This window comes from Salvelinus fontinalis, chromosome 36, assembly GCF_029448725.1.
Source record: "Salvelinus fontinalis isolate EN_2023a chromosome 36, ASM2944872v1, whole genome shotgun sequence".
In the NCBI taxonomy this organism is placed as follows: Eukaryota; Metazoa; Chordata; class Actinopteri; order Salmoniformes; family Salmonidae; genus Salvelinus; species Salvelinus fontinalis.
The window spans coordinates 23,109,933-23,132,577 of NC_074700.1; the positions used below are offsets into that span (position 1 = coordinate 23,109,933).

General features: G+C 42.6%; 1 protein-coding gene across 1 annotated transcript in view; it reads right to left on the minus strand.

The window, feature by feature from the left end:
* LOC129835645 (IgGFc-binding protein-like) overlaps positions 1-22,645 on the minus strand; it is a 119,196-nt gene that overhangs the window by 38,236 nt on the left and 58,315 nt on the right. Inside the window, exons 66-89 of the mRNA XM_055901366.1 lie at positions 22,384-22,522; positions 21,942-22,083; positions 21,312-21,511; positions 21,040-21,178; positions 20,756-20,839; positions 20,373-20,563; positions 19,866-19,995; positions 16,133-16,377; positions 15,639-15,787; positions 15,111-15,239; positions 14,773-14,911; positions 9,728-9,869; positions 9,098-9,297; positions 8,831-8,969; positions 8,493-8,630; positions 8,164-8,354; positions 7,658-7,787; positions 5,603-5,847; positions 5,109-5,257; positions 4,650-4,778; positions 4,259-4,397; positions 1,985-2,126; positions 1,357-1,556; positions 1,084-1,222 (exon numbers count right to left, since the gene is read on the minus strand). Coding sequence (XP_055757341.1) covers positions 1,084-1,222; positions 1,357-1,556; positions 1,985-2,126; positions 4,259-4,397; positions 4,650-4,778; positions 5,109-5,257; positions 5,603-5,847; positions 7,658-7,787; positions 8,164-8,354; positions 8,493-8,630; positions 8,831-8,969; positions 9,098-9,297; positions 9,728-9,869; positions 14,773-14,911; positions 15,111-15,239; positions 15,639-15,787; positions 16,133-16,377; positions 19,866-19,995; positions 20,373-20,563; positions 20,756-20,839; positions 21,040-21,178; positions 21,312-21,511; positions 21,942-22,083; positions 22,384-22,522 — 3,770 coding nt within the window. The remainder of the gene's footprint in view (positions 1-1,083; positions 1,223-1,356; positions 1,557-1,984; positions 2,127-4,258; positions 4,398-4,649; positions 4,779-5,108; positions 5,258-5,602; positions 5,848-7,657; positions 7,788-8,163; positions 8,355-8,492; positions 8,631-8,830; positions 8,970-9,097; positions 9,298-9,727; positions 9,870-14,772; positions 14,912-15,110; positions 15,240-15,638; positions 15,788-16,132; positions 16,378-19,865; positions 19,996-20,372; positions 20,564-20,755; positions 20,840-21,039; positions 21,179-21,311; positions 21,512-21,941; positions 22,084-22,383; positions 22,523-22,645) is intronic.

The window sequence follows — 22,645 nt, forward strand, 5'->3', positions numbered from 1 at the left end:
TCCTCCAGCAACCAAGATAATAACTTTAGTACAGGCCCTATGTTCCTCCAGCAACCAAGATAATAACTTTAGTACAGGCCCTATGTTCCTCCAGCAACCAAGATAATAACTTTAGTACAGGCCCTATGTTCCTCCAGGAACCAAGATAATAACTTTAGTACAGGCCCTATGTTCCTCCAGCAACTAAGATAATAACTTTAGTACAGGCCCTATGTTCCTCCAGCAACCAAGATAATAACTTTAGTACAGGCCCTATGTTCCTCCAGCAACCAAGATAATAACTTTAGTACAGGCCCTATGTTCCTCCAGCAACCAAGATAATAACTTTAGTACAGGCCCTATGTTCCTCCAGCAACCAAGATAATAACTTTACTACAGGCCCTATGTTCCTCCAGCAACCAAGATAATAACTTTAGTACAGGCCCTATGTTCCTCCAGCAACCAAGATAATAACTTTAGTACAGGCCCTATGTTCCTCCAGCAACCAAGATAATAACTTTAGTACAGGCCCTATGTTCCTCCAGCAACCAAGATAATAACTTTACTACAGGCCCTATGTTCCTCCAGCAACCAAGATAATAACTTTAGTACAGGCCCTATGTTCCTCCAGCAACCAAGATAATAACTTTAGTACAGGACCTGTGTTCCTCCAGCAACCAAGATAATAACTTTAGTACAGGCCCTATGTTCCTCCAGCAACCAAGATAATAACTTTACTACAGGCCCTATGTTCCTCCAGCAACCAAGATAATAACTTTAGTACAGGCCCTATGTTCCTCCAGGAACCAAGATAATAACTTTAGTACAGGCCCTCTGTTCCTCCAGGAACCAAGATAATAACTTTAGTACAGGCCATATGTTCCTCCAGAAACCAAGATAATAACTTTAGTACAGGCCCTATGTTCCTCCAGCAACCAAGATAATAACTTTAGTACAGGCCCTATGTTCCTCCAGCAACCAAGATAATAACTTTAGTACAGGCCCTATGTTCCTCCAAAAACCAAGAGGATTAAGAAAGTAAATATACAAGCACATCATAAACATATTTATTTTGAAGTATATTGTTTATGTCAGGGGACTTACTTGTAGGGTAGCAGTCCAGCTCTCCTCCCTGGACCTTACACTCGTGCATTGGAGGACAATCAGAAGGATTGCAGGTGACGAAGGGAGCGTTACAATAACATTTCAGCTTACAGTCCTCCACGTACCACTCCTCACCAGGCTGGAGGGAGGGAGGGAAGGAGGAGGAGAGATGGATGGAGAGACAATAGTTAATCAGTGGTTGGTTGCTGGTTGGTTACATACACGTCACACACACACACACAAAGTCCATCACCCGACACACAACACACTCACCTCGTAGTACTGTCCGTTGGTGTGTTTGCAGCCACAGGAGTTCTCTTTGACACACTTCCCGGCGCTGAGGACGTAACCAGGGTCACACACACAGCCCTCTGAACAGGGAGCATCACACCCTGTGGAGGGTCTGGAGGAACAGGTGGGCTGGCAAGGGGCGGCACAGGGCACGTACTGACTGTTGGGGGGGCATGTCAGAGCTGGAGAGAAGGAGGGAAGAGGAGACAGTAGGAGATAGGTCTACTTTAAAACATGACTGTCTCTTAATAATGACTTTGTTGATTATACGGAACAGTACTGTTAGAGTGTTTTGTTTGGTCTTTGATGTGCTAATAACAGCAGGGTCTTTGGTGAGTGAATGAATAATTATTATTATATCAATCACGACGTTTTCCATCTTCATCATCAATATCCGTCTCTTGCTTGTTATTATCATGTATAACATGTATCTGTACCAGGGTTGGAGTCCATTCCATTTCAATTCCAGTCAATTCAGGAAGAACTTTGAAATACCAATTCCAATTCTCTTTAATGTTTTTCAGTGAGACACTTGGAATGAGAATTTGGTTAACTTTCTGAAATGACTGGAATTGAAATGGAATTGACCCCAACATTGATCTGTACTCACGGCAGAAGGTGCTGTTCCTCCAGGTTCCGATGGTGACTCCTCGGTCCTGACAGTCGTTGACATACGACTCGATGGACTCACACAGGATGGGTTGAGCACCATCCAGCTCGCACAGGTCAAACAGACAGTCCTTGAAGAAACTCTGAAATAGACACACATAAACATACGCGTGTCTTTGACTTGCACACACAGCTTGGAGGTTTGGTTACTTAATTCTTGTCAATAGGGGAGCGCTGTTTTCACTTTGGAAAAAATCGTGCCCAATTTAAACGGCCTCGTACTCTATTCTAGATCATACAATATGCATATTATTATTACTATTGGATATAAAACACTCTCAAGTTTCTAAAACTGTTTGAATTATATCTGTGAGTAAAACAGAACTCATTTGTCAGCAAACCTCCAGACAGGAAGTGAAAATTCTGAAAATGGGGCTCTGTTTCAGGGCCTGCCTATTCAACTGGCTTATATTTATCGATATACATGCACTTCATACACCTTCCACTATATGTCAACAGGCAGTGGAAGGTGGAATGGGGTGTCTAGCTTGATCTGAGGTCGAATGAGAGCTTTTGGAGTGGCAGGTCAGGAATTTCCTTTGTCTACCAAGGCGCGAGGCGGAGCTCGACATTAACTTCTGAAAAGCTTTCGGTTTACACGGCGAATATCTCCGGCTCTGATTTTATTTGATACATGTGATAATAACATCGTAAAGTAGGTTTTTTCAACCGAGTTTTATCAGTTTATTCAACATTTATTGGGACTTTTGGAGTTTTCCATTCTTTGCGTCAAGTGAGGGTGGGAACGTTATCAACCTTGGCTAGTATTGTGGCGCGAATTCGACAGAAGAAAAGGACATTCTAAAACCAAACAACGATTTATTCTGGTCCAAGGACTCCTTCTACAAGATTCTGATGGAAGCTCAGCAAAAGTAAGAACAATTTATGATGTTATTTCGTATTTCTGTGGAAAATGTTGATTCCTATTCTCCGCCGTTTTGGTGAGCGCTGTCTCGTAATAACGCAAGCTGTATGTTATGGTAAAGTTATTTTTAAAAATCTAACACGGCGGTTGCATTAAGAACCAGTGTATCTTTCATTTGCCATACAACAAGTATTTTTATGTAAAGTTTATGATGAGTTCTTTGGTCAGATTAGGTGAGTGTCCAAAATAGCTCCGGACATTCTGGGGAAATGTTGCTACATATTCACAATGTATAACCACGGTTTGCAGCTCTAAATATGCCCATTTTCGAACAAAACACAAGTGTATTGTATAACCTGATGTTATAAGACTGTCATCTGATGAAGTTGTTCAAGGTTAGTGATTAATTTTATATATTTTGCTGGTTTTTGGGATAGCTATCTTTTGCGATGAATAAATGCATTTGTGTATTTGGCTATTGTGGTAAGCTAATATAATTCTATATTGTGTTTTCGCTGTAAAACACCTAAGAAATCGGAAATATTGGCTGGATTCACAAGATGTTTATCTTTCATTTGCTGTACACCATGTATTTTTCATAAATGTTTTATGATGAGTATTTATGTATTTCACGTTGCTCTCTGTAATTATTCTGGCTGCTTCGGTGCTATTTGTGATGGTAGCTGCAATGTAAAACTATGATTTATACCTCAAATATGCACATTTTTAGAACAAAACATAAATGTATTGTATAACATGTTATAAGACTGTCATCTAAAGAAGTTGTTTCTTGGTTAGTGTCTAATTATATCTCTATTTGGTCGGTTTTGTGATAGCTACCTATGAGGTAGAAACATGGTGAAAATATGCGGTTGAGTCTTTGGCTATTGTGGTTAGCTAATATAAATACATATTGTGTTTTCGCTGTAAAACATTTTAAAAATCGGAAATGATGGCTGGATTCACAAGATGTTTATCTTTCATTTGCTGTATTGGACTTGTGATTTCATGAAAATGATATTATATGATATCCCTGTCCCGTTAGGCTAGGCTATGCTAGTCAGCTTTTTTGATGGGGATGCTCCCGGATCCGGGATGGGTATCACTGAAAGGTTAATTAAGTGACAAAGGTGTTTGAATTGAATTGAATGAAGTGTATTTAAAAATTTCTTCACTAAATATGTCTATATATTTACAAAATGTTTTTCTTGGTTGTGAGATTTCACACATTAAACAAACTTTTGTTTAATCTTAAAGACAAAATATGATATGACTCTATACACTGTACATTGCAGTAATATCACACATTAGGTACGACACTATATACCACACATTACGGTAGTTACTCACATTGGGGTTGACCTTGGGGTGACAGACAGCGAACGGTCCGTTCTTGTCCAGTAGCATGCCGCAGTGGCCAGAGCTCTCATACCTGTCCAGTTCATCATCAGTACAGCCTGGGATGGTGGTGTTGGGCTTCTTGTTACAACTGTCAGAGACAGGGTGAATCAGTCATGTGTGTGTGGTTGTGTGTGTGTGTGTGTGTGTGTGTGTGTGTGTGTGTGTGTGTGTGTGTGTGTGTGTGTGTGTGTGTGTGTGTGTATGTGTGTGTGTGTTTGCGTGTGTGTGTGTGTGTGTGTGTGTGTGTGTGTGTGTGTGTGTGTGTGTGTGTGTGTGTGTGTGTGTGTGTGTGTGTGTGTGTGCGTGCGTGCGTGCGTGTGTAACTGGTGGCATGACTCACTTGGGATCTGTGACCCAGCTGTGTCCAAAGTCATTGGGGTTGGTGGTCAGAGAACCGTCGGGTTTCCTGAAGTCATCGTTGGAGTTTCCGTTGTAGTCTCCACACAGTCCACACAGCTTGTCCTTATAGCTAAATACACAGGAGCAAATAGAACGATGAGTCAAGCATTTTTTCTAGAATTTTAATGACAACATTATAAAATAATAATATTACAATGTGAGAACTTTCTATTTGTTATTTATTTTTTATGTTGTGTTTATATGGGCATTTTTATGGTATTTCATGTCGGGGTCACCAAAACTGTAGGAGATAAACCAAGCTGCATAGACCCCATTTTTGGTCTCTCTCTCTCTCTGTGTGTGTGTGTGTGTGTGTGTGTGTGTGTGTGTGTGTGTGTGTGTGTGTGTGTGTGTGTGTGTGTGTTCTCTTCAGTGTGTGTATGAAGCAGTTTTGACTCACTCCTTGATGACCTTGATGTCCATGTAGTGGTTTCCGTCATATCGTACGGTCACACCAAAGTCCATGGCTACAGTGTAGTGTTTACCAGACTTCAGAACAGACACGCCTGTAGCTGGGCTCAGTGGGATGTTCACATTGATACCATTCAACTAGGAGGAGAAGAAGACACACACATGTGTTAGTGAGGTACACCTCATTTGAATGTTTTTTAGCTTCCTCTTTATAAGCTGTTCTGTGTCTGTGTTTTGTATGAATTTTATGCATTTAATGCTGCTCAGGAATGTCCCTTCGGTGACAATAAAGATTTGTAGAATACAATGACAAACTGATCTTGACTGTGTATGTTACTGTATATTGAATGTGTACATGCAGGGCTCTGCATTTTATCACTATTTCTTTCCATTGTTACGTTTTTAAACATTTTCAAACGTCTTCCTCATCTCTTTTTCTCTCTACCCCAACCCTATCCCTCCACCAATCCCTCTCTCTCTCACCTGCACGGTGCCTCCCTTCAAGATGGAGATCTTCACCCCACGCACGTACACATGCACAGCCTTCAGGTAGGAGATGGTTGGTTTGTTGAAGCGGTTCTCGTTGTCAGCATGCACCTCGTAGTGAGGCACTGACGTGTGGTTACAGGGCTCTGACATCAGGTAGCTGCAGTTCCCCATGAAGTTGTACTTCTTCTTGTCGAAGGTGGTGTAGTGAGGGTCACCAGATGCGATACAGGTAGAGGTGTCTGGGGGGAATAGTGATTATAAAGTTGGGAGTTAAATTAGTAATTGGCTGGTGGAAATAATACTGACTCAGTGTTCACATAGTTGGGTTATTTTCTTCACCAAATGATGCCTGACAAAATGTAAATAGTGTTTTCCAAGCCGCACATAATAGATGTATACTGTAAATAAGGCTGTCTGTTTGCATAGCTAGGAATCAAACTCTAGGAACGATCCACTTTACTGTAGGTTGGATGTTCCCATGGGTTTCACGATGGAACTCATTACCAATATAATTGATTTGAAAAGCCTTTCATCTTTATATAAGTGATGATAAATTAGCTAATACAAGTTGGATGTCCACTGGATGTCATAAGGTGAATGCACCAATTTGTAAGTCGCTCTGGATAAGAGCGTCTGCTAAATGACTTAAATGTAAATGTAAATGTAAATGATAACTGAGCTAAGACAAGTTATGATAAATTAGCTAATACAAGTTATGATACCTGAGCTAATACAAGATCTGATAAATTAGCTAATACAAGTTATGATAACTGAGCTAAGACAAGTAAAGATAACGGAGCTAATACAAGTTATGATAACTGAGCTAATACAAGTTATGATAACTGGGGCTGCAGGTAGCCTAGTGGTAAGACCGTTGGCCCAGTAACCGAAAGGTTGCTAGATTGAATCCCCGAGCTGACAAGGTAAAAGTCTGTCGTTCTTTCCCTGAACAAGGCAGTTAACCCGCCGTCATTGTAAATTAAAATGTGTTCTTAAAAACCTCTTAAGTATTGGCCCTTTTTTTCAATTTTCGCCTAAAATGACATTCCCAAATCTAACTGCCTGTAGCTCAGGCACTAAAGCAAGGATATGCATATTCTTGGTACCATTTGAAAGGAAATACTTTGAAGTTTGTGGAAATGTAAAAGGAATGTAGGAGAAGATAACACATTAGATCAGGTAAAAGATAATACAAAGAAAAATCCAACCGTTTTTTTGTATTTTTTTGTACCATCATGTTCGAAATGCAAGAGAAAGGCCATAATGCATTATTCCAGCCCAGCTGCAATTTAGATGTTGGCCACTAGATGGCAGCAGTGTATGTGCAACGTTCCAGACTGATCCAATTAACCATTGCATTTCTGTTCAAAATTTTGTATCAAAACTGTGTACTCTCCTCAAGACAATAGCATGGTATTCTTTCACTGTAATAGCTACTGTAAATTGGACAGTGCAGTTAGATGAACAAGAATTTAAGCTTTCTGCCAATGTCAGATATGTCTATGTCCTGGGAAATGTTCTTGCTACTTACAACTTCATGCTTATTGCATTAGCCTACGTTTGCTTGGTGGTGACCTACCAGTCCTGAAGAAGTTTTAACTGACTTGCCTAGTTCAATAAAGGTCAAATAAAAACTCAGCTAATTCAAGTTCTTATAAATGAGCTATTACAAGTTGTGATAACTGAGCTAATACAAGTTTGATAACTGAGCTAATACAAGTTTGATAACTGAGCTAATACAAGTTTGATAACTGAGCTAATACAAGTTTGATAACTGAGCTAATACAAGTTCTTATAACTGAGCTAATACAAGTTTGATAACTGAGCTAATACAAGTTCTGATAACTGAGCTAATACAAGTTCTGATAACTGAGCTAATACAAGTTCTTATAAATGAGCTAATACAAGTTTGATAACTGAGCTAATACAAGTTTGATAACTGAGCTAATACAAGTTTGATAACTGAGCTAATACAAGTTCTTATAACTGAGCTAATACAAGTTCTGATAACTTTGCTAATACAATGTATTATAACTCAGCTAACAGTACCTTTAGGATAACAGGCTCCGTTGCGACACTCCTCCGTGGGAGAGCAGGAGTTGTCCACACAGTCCAGGATGTAGTTTCCAGCACAACGACACAGCTTGGAGCAGCCGTCACCAAAGATGATCTCTCCTGGCTAAAAGGACAGAGACAGGGAGAGAGAAGTTATTAACATGTTGTTTGCCAATTCAAAAAAAAATGCAGTTTATTTGTGCATTCTGTGAACGTATGCGTGTGTTCCTTGAGTTGTTGGTCATTTTTAAAGTATATTTGTGATGTGCTGAGAGGAGTACTATCAATTTCCACAGGAGTGGACATTCTGGACAGTAAAAGTACCGTATCGTATGATATCGTATCATATTGTGTATCACATCGTATATCGTGTATCATATATCGTATGGTATGCCGTATGGTATATCATACACAATATTGTATATGACATTATATTGTGTCATTTTCTGTCACAAAGTACATTCTTAACCACAGACTAACAATCCCAGATGGTCTCGTACCTCATAGTAGTCACCTCCCTCCAGACAGCCACATGTTTCTATGGGGACACAGCGTCTGCCTTTGAACACAAAGCCTGGCTTACAGAAACACGCACTGATACAGGAGCCAGTGCAGTTGGTGGAGGGTTCCTTACAGCTGGGGATGCAGGCTGGGCCACACTCTATGTACTCAGCATTGGGAGGGCATGTCACTATTGAGGGAGAGAGGGAGAGGAGGATGGGGGGAGGCAAAGAAGAGAGGGTAAGGGGGTGGGGTGGAAGGGAGACAAGGGGTTCAAATCAGGAATTATTGGGTTACCAATTCATTGATTTGTGCAAATACAGAAAGCCGTTTCTGATTCTGATCGTAAGAATGAGAACAGATGATTGTCTGTTAATTTCACCTGGTGGTTTTGTGGTAGTAGGTTTGGGAGTAGTTGGTTTAGGTGTAGTTGGTATGGGAGTAGTTGGTTTGACTGTAGTTGGGGCTGAGGGACAGAGGGAGACAGCATGAGACATAAGAGAGAAAGATATTATAGCCAAGTCTCAGATCTCTTTGTGCTGTCTGGTCAACTCATATGGTCATATGGCCTGGTCACCTACCCTACCATCCAAGACGTCAGACGTCAAAACACCATTTTGAGTGTGTGTGGGTGTTTGTACGGACTGTTTATGTCAGGGGACTTACTTGTAGGGTAGCAGTCCAGCTCTCCTCCCTGGACCTTACACTCGTGCATTGGAGGACAATCAGAAGGATTGCAGGTGACGAAGGGAGCGTTACAATAACATTTCAGCTTACAGTCCTCCACGTACCACTCCTCACCAGGCTGGAGGGGGGAGGGAAGGAGGAGAGATGGATGGAGAGACAATAGTTAATCAGTGGTTGGTTGCTGGTTGGTTACATACACGTCACACACACACACAAAGTCCATCACCCGACACACAACACACTCACCTCGTAGTACTGTCCGTTGGTGTGTTTGCAGCCACAGGAGTTCTCTTTGACACACTTCCCGGCGCTGAGGACGTAACCAGGGTCACACACACAGCCCTCTGAACAGGGAGCATCACACCCTGTGGAGGGTCTGGAGGAACAGGTGGGCTGGCAAGGGGCGGCACAGGGCACGTACTGACTGTTGGGGGGGCATGTCAGAGCTGGAGAGAAGGAGGGAAAAGGAGACATTAGGAGATAGGTCTACTTTAAAACATGACTGTCTCTTAATAATGACTTTGTTGATTATACGGAACAGTACTGTTAGAGTGTTTTGTTTGGTCTTTGATGTGCTAATAACAGCAGGGTCTTTGGTGAGTGAATGAATAATTATTATTATATGAATCACTACATTTTCCATCTTCATCATCAATATCCGTCTCTTGCTTGTTATTATCATGTATAACATGTATCTGTACCAGGGTTGGAGTCCATTCCATTTCAATTCCAGTCAATTCAGGAAGAACTTTGAAATACCAATTCCAATTCTCTTTAATGCTTTTCAGTGAGAGACACTTGGAATGAGAATTTGGTTAACTTTCTGAAATGACTGGAATTGAAATGGAATTGACCCCAACATTGATCTGTACTCACGGCAGAAGGTGCTGTTCCTCCAGGTTCCGATGGTGACTCCTCGGTCCTGACAGTCGTTGACATACGACTCGATGGACTCACACAGGATGGGTTGAGCACCATCCAGCTCGCACAGGTCAAACAGACAGTCCTTGAAGAAACTCTGAAATAGACACACATAAACATACGCGTGTCTTTGACTTGCACACACAGCTTGGAGGTTTGGTTACTTAATTCTTGTCAATAGGGGAGCGCTGTTTTCACTTTGGAAAAAATCGTGCCCAATTTAAACGGCCTCGTACTCTATTCTAGATCATACAATATGCATATTATTATTACTATTGGATATAAAACACTCTCAAGTTTCTAAAACTGTTTGAATTATATCTGTGAGTAAAACAGAACTCATTTGTCAGCAAACCTCCAGACAGGAAGTGAAAATTCTGAAAATGGGGCAATGTTTCAGGGCCTGCCTATTCAACTGGCTTATATTTATCGATATACATGCACTTCATACACCTTCCACTATATGTCAACAGGCAGTGGAAGGTGGAATGGGGTGTCTAGCTTGATCTGAGGTCGAATGAGAGCTTTTGGAGTGGCAGGTCAGGAATTTCCTTTGTCTACCAAGGCGCGAGGCGGAGCTCGACATTAACTTCTGAAAAGCTTTCGGTTTACACGGCGAATATCTCCGGCTCTGATTTTATTTGATACATGTGATAATAACATCGTAAAGTAGGTTTTTTCAACCGAGTTTTATCAGTTTATTCAACATTTATTGGGACTTTTGGAGTTTTCCATTCTTTGCGTCAAGTGAGGGTGGGAACGTTATCAACCTTGGCTAGTATTGTGGCGCGAATTCGACAGAAGAAAAGGACATTCTAAAACCAAACAACGATTTATTCTGGACCAAGGACTCCTTCTACAAGATTCTGATGGAAGCTCAGCAAAAGTAAGAACAATTTATGATGTTATTTCGTATTTCTGTGGAAAATGTTGATTCCTATTCTCCGCCGTTTTGGTGAGCGCTGTCTCGTAATAACGCAAGCTGTATGTTATGGTAAAGTTATTTTTAAAAATCTAACACGGCGGTTGCATTAAGAACCAGTGTATCTTTCATTTGCCATACAACAAGTATTTTTATGTAAAGTTTATGATGAGTTCTTTGGTCAGATTAGGTGAGTGTCCAAAATAGCTCCGGACATTCTGGGGAAATGTTGCTACATATTGTCACGCCCTGGCCTTAGTATTATTTGTTTTCTTTATTATTTTAGGTCAGGGTGTGACATGGGGAATGTTTGTTTTATAGGTTTTGGGTGGTTATATGGTAAAGGGGGTGTTGGGTGTAGTGTATGGGTTTGTGTTGAGTGCATGTGTCTAGTTGTGTCTATGTTATACGTTTGTAGCCTGTGTGTGCACTTCGTTCTTAGCTTCACGATCGTTTTCTTGTTTTGTTTAGTGTATAAGTGTTTTTGTTTCGTTTTGCCTTCATATTCATTAAAAGGAATATGGCTTATTTTCCTACTGCTGCGTTTTGGTCCGTCAATCCTCCACACGATCGTGACAGAATTACCCACCAATACAGGACCAAGCGGCATGTAAAGCGACAACAGGACCCACCTACACAGGATTCTTGGACATGGGAGGAGATACTGGATGGTAAGGGGCCGTGGGCACAACCGGGAGAATATCGCCTTCCTCGTGAAGAGCTGGAGGCAGCTAAAGCCGAGAGGAGGCGATATGAGGAGGCAGCACGGAGACAAGGCTGGAAGCCCGTGAGTACAACCCCAAAATTTCTTGGGGGGGGGCCTTAAAGGGAGTGTGGCGAAGTCAGGTAGGAAACCTGCGCCTACTCCCTGTACTTACCGTGGAGAGCGAGAGTACGGGCAGACACCGTGTTACGCAGTAGAGCGCACGGTGTCTCCTGTACGCGTGCATAGCCTGGTTCGGTACATTTTAGCTCCACGTATCGGCCGGGCTAGACTGAGCGTTGAGCCGTATGTCATGAAGCCGGCCCAACGCATCTGGTCACCAGTGCGTCTCCTCGGGCCGGCGTACATGGCACCAGCCTTACGCATGGTGTCCCCGGTTCGCCTACATAGGCCGGTGCGGGTTATTCCACCTCTCCGCACTGGTCAGGCGATGGGGAGCATACAACCAGGTAAGGTTGGGCAGGCTCGGCGCTCAAGGGAGCCAGTACGCATGCACGGTCCGGTATTTCCGGCGCCACCTCCCCGCCCCTACCCAGTACCACCAGTGCCTCCTCCACGCACTAGCCCTATGGTGCGTGTCTCCAGCCCTTTACCACCAGTGCATAAACCACGCACCAAGCCTCCTGTGTGTCCCCAGAGTCCTGTGCGTCCTGTTGCTGCTCCCCGCACTAGCCCTGAGATGCGTGTCCCCAGTCCGGTACCACCAGTTCCGGCACCACGCACTAGGCCTAATGTGCGCTCCCAGGGTCCAGTATGCCCTGTTCCTGCTCCCCGCACTAGCCCTGAGATGCGTGTTCCCAGCCCGGTACCACCAGTTCCGGCACCACGCACCAGGCCTACAGTGCGCCTCAGCCGGCAAGAGTCTGTCGTCTGCACAGCGATGCCTGAACTGCCCGCCTGCCAAGCGCCATCTGAGCCATCCGTCTACCCAGCGCCATCTGAGCCATCCGTCTACCCAGCGCCATCTGAGCCATCCGTCTACCCAGCGCCATCTGAGCCATCCGTCTAGCCAGCGCCATCTGAGCCATCCGTCTACCCAGCGCCATCTGAGCCATCCGTCTGCCCCGAGCCATTAGAGCCGCCCGTCTGTCCCGAGCCGTCAGAGCCGTTCGTCAGTCAGGAGCCGCTAGAGCCATTCGTCAGACAGGATCTGCCAGAGCCGCCAACCAGACAGGATCTGCCAGAGCCGCTAACCAGACAGGATCTGCCAGAGCCGCCAACCAGACAGGATCTGCCAGAGCCGCCAACCAGCCATGAGCAGCCAGAGCCGCCAGCCAGCCATGAGCAGCCAGATCCGTCAGCCAGCCATGACCAGCCAGATCCGTCAGCCAGCCATGAGCAGCCAGATCCGTCAGCCAGCCATGAGCAGCCAGATCTGTCAGTCAGCCATGAGCAGCCAGATCCGTCAGCCAGCCATGAGCAGCCAGATCCGTCAGCCAGCCATGAGCAGCCAGATCCGTCAGCCAGCCATGAGCAGCCAGATCCGTCAGCCAGCCATGAGCAGCCAGATCTGTCAGCCAGCCATGGGCCGTCCCGCAGTCCGGAGCTGCAGTCCCTCAGTCCGGAGCTGCCGTTCCTCAGTCCGGAGCTGCCCCTTATACTGGTGCTGCCCCTTATCCTGGTGCTCTCCCTTATCCTGGTGCTGCCCCTTACCCTGGTACTGCCCCTTAGTCCGGAGCTGCCCCTTAGTCCGGAGCTGCCCCTTAGTCCGGAGCTGCCCCTTAGTCCGGAACTGCCCCTTAGTCCGGAACTGCCCCTTAATTCAGTGGGGTTAATGTGGAGGGGGGTCATTTGGAGGAAGCTAAGGAGGCGGTTAGTGACTATGGTGGGGTGGGGACCACGACCAGTGCCGGAGCCGCCACCGTGGAAGGAAGCCCACCCAGACCCTCCCCTAGACTGTGTAATGGTGCGCCCGGAGTTCGCACCTTAAGGGGGGGGGGGTTATGTCACGCCCTGGCCTTAGTATTATTTGTTTTCTTTATTATTTTAGGTCAGGGTGTGACATGGGGAATGTTTGTTTTATAGGTTTTGGGTGGTTATATGGTAAAGGGGGTGTTGGGTGTAGTGTATGGGTTTGTGTTGAGTGCATGTGTCTAGTTGTGTCTATGTTATACGTTTGTAGCCTGTGTGTGCACTTCGTTCTTAGCTTCACGATCGTTTTCTTGTTTTGTTTAGTGTATAAGTGTTTTTGTTTCGTTTTGCCTTCGTATTCATTAAAAGGAATATGGCTTATTTTCCTACTGCTGCGTTTTGGTCCGTCAATCCTCCACACGATCGTGACACATATTCACAATGTATAACCACGGTTTGCAGCTCTAAATATGCACATTTTCGAACAAAACACACGTGTATTGTATAACCTGATGTTATAAGACTGTCATCTGATGAAGTTGTTCAAGGTTAGTGATTAATTTTATATATTTTGCTGGTTTTTGCGATAGCTATCTTTTGCGATGAATAAATGCATTTGTGTGTTTGGCTATTGTGGTAAGCTAATATAATTCTATATTGTGTTTTCGCTGTAAAACACTTAAGAAATCGGAAATATTGGCTGGATTCACAAGATGTTTATCTTTCATTTGCTGTACACCATGTATTTTTCATAAATGTTTTATGATGAGTATTTATGTATTTCACGTTGCTCTCTGTAATTATTCTGGCTGCTTTGGTGCTATTTGTGATGGTAGCTGCAATGTAAAACTATGATTTATACCTCAAATATGCACATTTTTAGAACAAAACATAAATGTATTGTATAACATGTTATAAGACTGTCATCTAAAGAAGTTGTTTCTTGGTTAGTGACTAATTATATCTCTATTTGGTCGGTTTTGTGATAGCTACCTATGAGGTAGAAACATGGTGAAAATATGCGGTTGAGTCTTTGGCTATTGTGGTTAGCTAATATAAATACATATTGTGTTTTCACTGTAAAACATTTTAAAAATTGGAAATGATGGCTGGATTCACAAGATGTTTATCTTTCATTTGCTGTATTGGACTTGTGATTTCATGAAAATGATATTATATGATATCCCTGTCCCGTTAGGCTAGGCTATGCTAGTCAGCTTTTTTGATGGGGATGCTCCCGGATCCGGGATGGGTATAACTGAAAGGTTAATTAAGTGACAAAGGTGTCTGAATTGAATTGAATGAAGTGTATTTAAACATTTCTTCACTAAATATGTCTATATATTTACAAAATGTTTTTCTTGGTTGTGAGATTTCACACATTAAACAAACTTTTGTTTAATCTTAAAGACAAAATATGATATGACTCTATACACCGTACATTACAGTAATATCACACATTAGGTACGACACTATATAACACACATTACGGTAGTTACTCACATTGGGGTTGACCTTGGGGTGACAGACAGCGAACGGTCCGTTCTTGTCCAGTAGCATGCCGCAGTAGCCAGAGCTCTCATACCTGTCCAGTTCATCATCAGTACAGCCTGGGATGGTGGTGTTAGGCTTCTTGTTACAACTGGAGTCAGAGACAGGGTGAATCAGTCATGTGTGTGTGTTTGTGTGTGTGTGTGTGTGTGTGTGTATGTGTGTGTGTGTGTGTGTGTGTGTGTGTGTGTGTGTGTGTGTGTGTGTGTGTGCGTGCGTGCGTGCGTGCGTGCGTGCGTGCGTGCGTGCGTGTGTGTGCGTGTGCGTGTGTAACTGGTGGCATGACTCACTTGGGATCTGTGACCCAGCTGTGTCCAAAGTCATTGGGGTTGGTGGTCAGAGAACCGTCGGGTTTCCTGAAGTCATCGTTGGAGTTTCCGTTGTAGTCTCCACACAGTCCACACAGCTTGTCCTTATAGCTAAATACACAGGAGCAAATAGACCGATGAGTCAAGCATTTTTTCTAGAATTTGAATGACAACATTATGAAATAAAAATATTACAATGTGAGAACTTTCTATTTGTTTTCTTATTTTTTATGTTGTGTTTATATGGGCATTTTTATGGTATATCATGTCGGGGTCACCAAAACTGTAGGAGATAAACTAAGCTGCATAGACCCCATTTTTGGTCTCTCTCTCTCTCGCTGTGTGTGTGTGTGTGTGTGTGTGTGTGTGTGTGTGTGTGTGTGTGTGTGTGTGTGTGTGTGTGTGTGTGTGTGTGTGTGTGTGAGTATGTGTGTGTGTGTGTGTGTGTGTGTGTTTGTGTGTGTGTGTGTGTGTTCTCTTCAGTGTGTGTATGAAGCAGTTTTGACTCACTCCTTGATGACCTTGATGTCCATGTAGTGGTTTCCGTCATATCGTACGGTCACACCAAAGTCCATGGCTACAGTGTAGTGTTTACCAGACTTCAAAACAGACACGCCTGTAGCTGGGGTCAGTGGGATGTTCACATTGATACCATTCAACTAGGAGGAGAAGAGGACACACACATGTGTTAGTGAGGTACACTTCATTTGAATGTTTTTTAGCTTCCTCTTTATGAGCTGTTCTGTGTCTGTGTTTTGTATGAATTTTATGCATTTAATGCTGCTCAGGAATGTCCCTTCGGTGACAATAAAGATTTGTTGAATACAATGACAAACTGATCTTGACTGTGTATGTTACTGTATATTGAATGTGTACATGCAGGGCTCTGCATTTTATCACTATTTCTTTCCATTGTTACGTTTTTAAACATTTTCAAACGTCTTCCTCATCTCTTTTTCTCTCTACCCCAACCCTATCCCTCCACCAATCCCTCTCTCTCTCACCTGCACGGTGCCTCCCTTCAAGATGGAGATCTTCACCCCACGCACGTACACATGCACAGCCTTCAGGTAGGAGATGGTTGGTTTGTTGAAGCGGTTCTCGTTGTCAGCATGCACCTCGTAGTGATGCACTGACGTGTGGTTACAGGGCTCTGACATCAGGTAGCTGCAGTTCCCCATGAAGTTGTACTTCTTCTTGTCGAAGGTGGTGTAGTGAGGGTCACCAGATGCGATACAGGTAGAGGTGTCTGGGGGGAATAGTGATTATAAAGTTGGGAGTTAAATTAGTAATTGGCTGGTGGAAATAATACTGACTCAGTGTTCACATAGTTGGGTTATTTTCTTCACCAAATGATGCCTGACAAAATGTAAATAGTGTTTTCCAAGCCGCACATAATAGATGTATACTGTAAATAAGGCTGTCTGTTTGCATAGCTAGGAATCAAACTCTAGGAACGATCCACTTTACTGTAGGTTGGATGTTCCCATGGGTTTCACGATGGAACTCATTACCAATATAATTGATTTGAAAAGCCTTTCATCTTTATATAAGTGATGATAAATTAGCTAATACAAGTTATGATAACTGAGCTAAGACAAGTTATGATAAATTAGCTAATACAAGTTATGATACCTGAGCTAATACAAGATCTGATAAATTAGCTAATACAAGTTATGATAACTGAGCTAAGACAAGTAAAGATAACGGAGCTAATACAAGTTATGATAACTGAGCTAATACAAGTTATGATAACTGAGCTAATACAAGATCTGATAAATTAGCTAATACAAGTTATGATAACTGAGCTTAGACAAGTTATGATAGCTGAGCTTAGAAAAGTTATGATAACTGGGGCTGCAGGTAGCCTAGTGGTAAGACCGTTGGCCCAGTAACCGAAAGGTTGCTAGATTGAATCCCCGAGCTGACAAGGTAAAAGTCTGTCGTTCTTTCCCTGAACAAGGCAGTTAACCCGCCGTCATTGTAAATTAAAATGTGTTCTTAAAAACCTCTTAAGTATTGGCCCTTTTTTTCAATTTTCGCCTAAAATGACATTCCCAAATCTAACTGCCTGTAGCTCAGGCACTAAAGCAAGGATATGCATATTCTTGGTACCATTTGAAAGGAAATACTTTGAAGTTTGTGGAAATGTAAAAGGAATGTAGGAGAAGATAACACATTAGATCAGGTAAAAGATAATACAAAGAAAAATCCAACCGTTTTTTTGTATTTTTTTGTACCATCATGTTCGAAATGCAAGAGAAAGGCCATAATGTATTATTCCAGCCCAGCTGCAATTTAGATGTTGGCCACTAGATGGCAGCAGTGTATGTGCAACGTTTCAGACTGATCCAATGAACCATTGCATTTCTGTTCAAAATTTTGTATCAAGACTGCCTTAATGTGTCTATTTTGTTATTTAATAACTTTCATGTTCAAAACTGTGCACTCTCCTCAAACAATAGCATGGTATTCTTTCACTGTAATAGCTACTGTATATTGGACAGTGCAGTTAGATGAGCAAGAATTTAAGCTTTCTGCCAATGTCAGATATGTCTATGTCCTGGGAAATGTTCTTGCTACTTTCAACCTCATGCTTATCGCATTAGCCTACGTTTGCTTGGTGGTGACCTACCAGTCCTGAAGAAGTTTTAACCTGTTGGGGATGGGGGCGCTGTTTAGACTATTTATGCTAATGTGGCTAATTTTTTAAACGGCTTCCCACAAAATCCTTGATCGTACAATATGCATATTATTATTATTATTGGATAGAAAACAGTCTATAGTTTCTATAGGAGTTGAAATTTTGTCTCTAAGTGGAACAGAGCCCATTCTACAGCAATTTCCCTGACATGGAGTCAGATTTGAGAAATGTTGGCCACTTTTCTGAAGTCAGTTAAAAGGGCACTGTCGTTGCTATGACTATACGGACACTTCTTACGTCTTCCCCTGGATGCCTTTACGTGATGACGATTCCAACGGGCTCGATTGCTCGTTCACAGGCCCTACAAATGAAAAAACCCTGAAGCTAGTCATTCTTTTGGAGCTGCGTAACGCGCGTGCTGGACACCGACCCGCTCCTGTTCCAAGCGTTAGTTTAGCCTGTTATATTTCTCCGGTCATCTTTTCACTCGTTATAGGAGTTACAAACATCATAAAGTAGTTAATTTAAAGCGTTTTATAGCAATTTATATCCGTTTAGTGCGATTTTGGGACATTTATTTTTGCAACGATGTGAAAAGTTGGGCACGCTTTTCAGTTCATCCCGAACGTAGTTGACATTTCCACATGGCAAGAGGACAGCTTTCCACCAAAAGACGATTTCTCCCAAGAAAGGATCCTTTGCCCAAGATACTGATGGAAGAACAGCTCAAGGTAGGACATTTTTATTATGATAAATCGTGTTTCTGTCGAAACATTTTAGTGGCTTAGGACGCCATGTTTTTTGACGTAGCTTCGCTTGGCGCAAACTGTATTGAAAAGTAAGGATAAATTAAAAAATGTAATAACGCAATTGTATTAAGAATTAAATTGTCTATCAATCCCTGTCCACCCTATATTTTTTAGTCACGTTTATGAGTATTTATGTATAAGAGTAGATCACTGTCTAAGTGGCGCAAGGACAAATTCTGACCAGCTGAGTTACATTTCACATTGTCTAACCATGATTTTGGTGGCTAAATATAAACATTTTCGATCAAACTGTATATGCATGTTGTAATGTGATGTTACAGGAGTGTCATCGGAAGAATTCTGAGAAGGTTAGTGAAAAAATTAATATCTTTTGGCGATGTTGACTTTTATCGCTCACTTTGGCTAGAATCAATGCTGGGCTGCTAATTGCTATGTGCTAAGCTAATATAACGATTTATTGTGTTTTCGCTGTAAGACACTTAGAAAATCTGAAATATTGTCTGTATTCACAGGATCTGTGTCTTTCGATTCGTGTATGCTGTGTATTTTTACGAAATGTTTGATGATTAGTAGTTAGGTAAACACGTTGCTCATTGTAATTATTCTAGTCCATTTGTGATGGTGGGTGCAATTGTAAACTATGCCATCTACCTGAAATATGCACTTTTTTCTAACAAAACCTATCCCATACCATAAATATGTTATCAGACTGTCATCTAATGAGTTTTTTTGTTGGTTAGGGGCTATAAATATCTTAGTTTAGCCGAATTGGTGATGGCTACTGGTGTTGGTGGACAAATAAAAGATGGTGGATTATGCTAATGTGTTTTTAGGTAATAGATGTACATCTTTACATATTGTGTCTTCCCTGTAAAACATTTTAAAAATCGGAAATGTTGACTGGATTCACAAGATCTGTGTCTTTCATTAGCTGTATTGGACTTTAATGTGTGAAAGTTAAATATTTTAAAAAAATATTTTTTTTGAATTTCGCGGCACTGGTTTTTCAGTGGGGGGGGGGGGGGTGTGCCGCTAGCGCCACGCTGATCCTAGACAGGTTAACTGACTTGCCTAGTTCAATAAAGGTCAAATAAAAACTCAGCTAATTCAAGTTCTTATAAATGAGCTATTACAAGTTGTGATAACTGAGCTAATACAAGTTTGATAACTGAGCTAATACAAGTTTGATAACTGAGCTAATACAAGTTTGATAACTGAGCTAATACAAGTTTGATAACTGAGCTAATACAAGTTTGATAACTGAGCTAATACAAGTTCTGATAACTTTGCTAATACAATGTATTATAACTCAGCTAACAGTACCTTTAGGATAACAGGCTCCGTTGCGACACTCCTCCGTGGGAGAGCAGGAGTTGTCCACACAGTCCAGGATGTAGTTTCCAGCACAACGACACAGCTTGGAGCAGCCGTCACCAAAGATGATCTCTCCTGGCTAAAAGGACAGAGACAGGGAGAGAGGAGTTATTAACATGTTGTTTGCCAATTCAAAAAAAATGTGCAGTTTATTTGTGCATTCTGTGAACGTATGCGTGTGTTCCTTGAGTTGTTGGTCATTTTTAAAGTATATTTGTGATGTGCTGAGAGGAGTACTATCAATTTCCACAGGAGTGGACATTCTGGACAGTAAAAGTACCGTATCGTATGATATCGTATCATATTGTGTATCACATCGTATATCGTGTATCATATATCGTATGGTATGCCGTATGGTATATCATACACAATATTGTATATCACATTATATTGTGTCATTTTCTGTCACAAAGTACATTCTTAACCACAGACTAACAGTCCCAGATGGTCTCGTACCTCATAGTAGTCACCTCCCTCCAGACAGCCACATGTTTCTATGGGGACACAGCGTCTGCCTTTGAACACAAAGCCTGGCTTACAGAAACACGCACTGATACAGGAGCCAGTGCAGTTGGTGGAGGGTTCCTTACAGCTGGGGATGCAGGCTGGGCCACACTCTATGTACTCAGCATTGGGAGGGCACGTCACTATTGGGGGAGAGAGGGAGAGGAGGATGGGGGGAGGCAAAGAAGAGAGGGTAAGGGGGTGGGGTGGAAGGGAGACAAGGGGTTAATATCAGGAATTATTGGGTTACCAATTAATTGATTTGTGCAAATACAGAAAGCCGTTTCTTATTCTGATCGTAAGAATGAGAACAGATGATTGTCTGTTAATTTCACCTGGTGGTTTTGTGGTAGTAGGTTTGGGAGTAGTTGGTTTAGGTGTAGTTGGTATGGGAGTAGTTGGTTTGACTGTAGTTGGGGCTGAGGGACAGAGGGAGACAGCATGAGACATAAGAGAGAAAGATATTATAGCCAAGTCTCAGATCTCTTTGTGCTGTCTGGTCAACTCATATGGTCATATGGCCTGGTCACCTACCCTACCATCCAAGACGTCAGATGTCAAAACACCATTTTGAGTGTGTGTGGGTGTTTGTACGGACTGTTTATGTCAGGGGACTTACTTGTAGGGTAGCAGTCCAGCTCTCCTCCCTGGACCTTACACTCGTGCATTGGAGGACAATCAGAAGGATTGCAGGTGACGAAGGGAGCGTTACAATAACATTTCAGCTTACAGTCCTCCACGTACCACTCCTCACCAGGCTGGAGGGAGGGAGGGAAGGAGGAGAGATGGATGGAGAGACAATAGTTAATCAGTGGTTGGTTGCTGGTTGGTTACATACACGTCACACACACACACACACAAAGTCCATCACCCGACACACAACACACTCACCTCGTAGTACTGTCCGTTGGTGTCTTTGCAGCCACAGGAGTTCTCTTCGACACACTTCCCGGCGCTGAGGACGTAACCAGGGTCACACACACAGCCCTCTGAACAGGGAGCATCACACCCTGTGGAGGGTCTGGAGGAACAGGTGGGCTGGCAAGGGGCGGCACAGGGCACGTACTGACTGTTGGGGGGGCATGTCAGAGCTGGAGAGAAGGAGGGAAGAGGAGACATTAGGAGATAGGTCTACTTTAAAACATGACTGTCTCTTAATAATGACTTTGTTGATTATACGGAACAGTACTGTTAGAGTGTTTTGTTTGGTCTTTGATGTGCTAATAACAGCAGGGTCTTTGGTGAGTGAATGAATAATTATTATTATATGAATCACTACATTTTCCATCTTCATCATCAATATCCGTCTCTTGCTTGTTATTATCATGTATAACTTGTATCTGTACCAGGGTCGGGGTCCATTCCATTTCAATTCCAGTCAATTCAGGAAGAACTTTGAAATACCAATTCCAATTCTCTTTAATGCTTTTCAGTGAGAGACACTTGGAATGAGAATTTGGTTAACTTTCTGAAATGACTGGAATTGAAATGGAATTGACCCCAACATTGATCTGTACTCACGGCAGAAGGTGCTGTTCCTCCAGGTTCCGATGGTGACTCCTCGGTCCTGACAGTCGTTGACATACGACTCGATGGACTCACACAGGATGGGTTGAGCACCATCCAGCTCGCACAGGTCAAACAGACAGTCCTTGAAGAAGCTCTGAAATAGACACACATAAACATACGCGTGTCTTCGACTTGCACACACAGCTTGGAGGTTTGGTTACTTAAGTGACAAAGGTTTTTGAATTGAATTGAATGAAGCGTATTTAAACATTTCTGCACTAAATATGTCTATATATTTACAAAATGTTTTTCTTTGGTGTGAGATTTCACACATGAAATAAACTTTTGTTTAATCTTAAAGACAAAATATGATATCACTCTATACACCGTACATTACAGTAATATCACACATTAGGTACGACACTATATACCACACATTACGGTAGTTACTCACATTGGGGTTGACCTTGGGGTGGCAGACAGCGAACGGTCCGTTCTTGTCCAGTAGCATGCCGCAGTAGCCAGAACTCTCATACCTGTCCAGTTCATCATCAGTACAGCCTGGGATGGTGGTGTTGGGCTTCTTGTTACAACTGGAGTCAGAGACAGGTTGAATCAGTCATGTGTGTGTGTGTGTTTGTGTGTGTGTGTGTGTGTGTGTGTGTGTGTGTGTGTGTGTGTGTGTGTGTGTGTGTGTGTGTGTGTGTGTGTGTGTG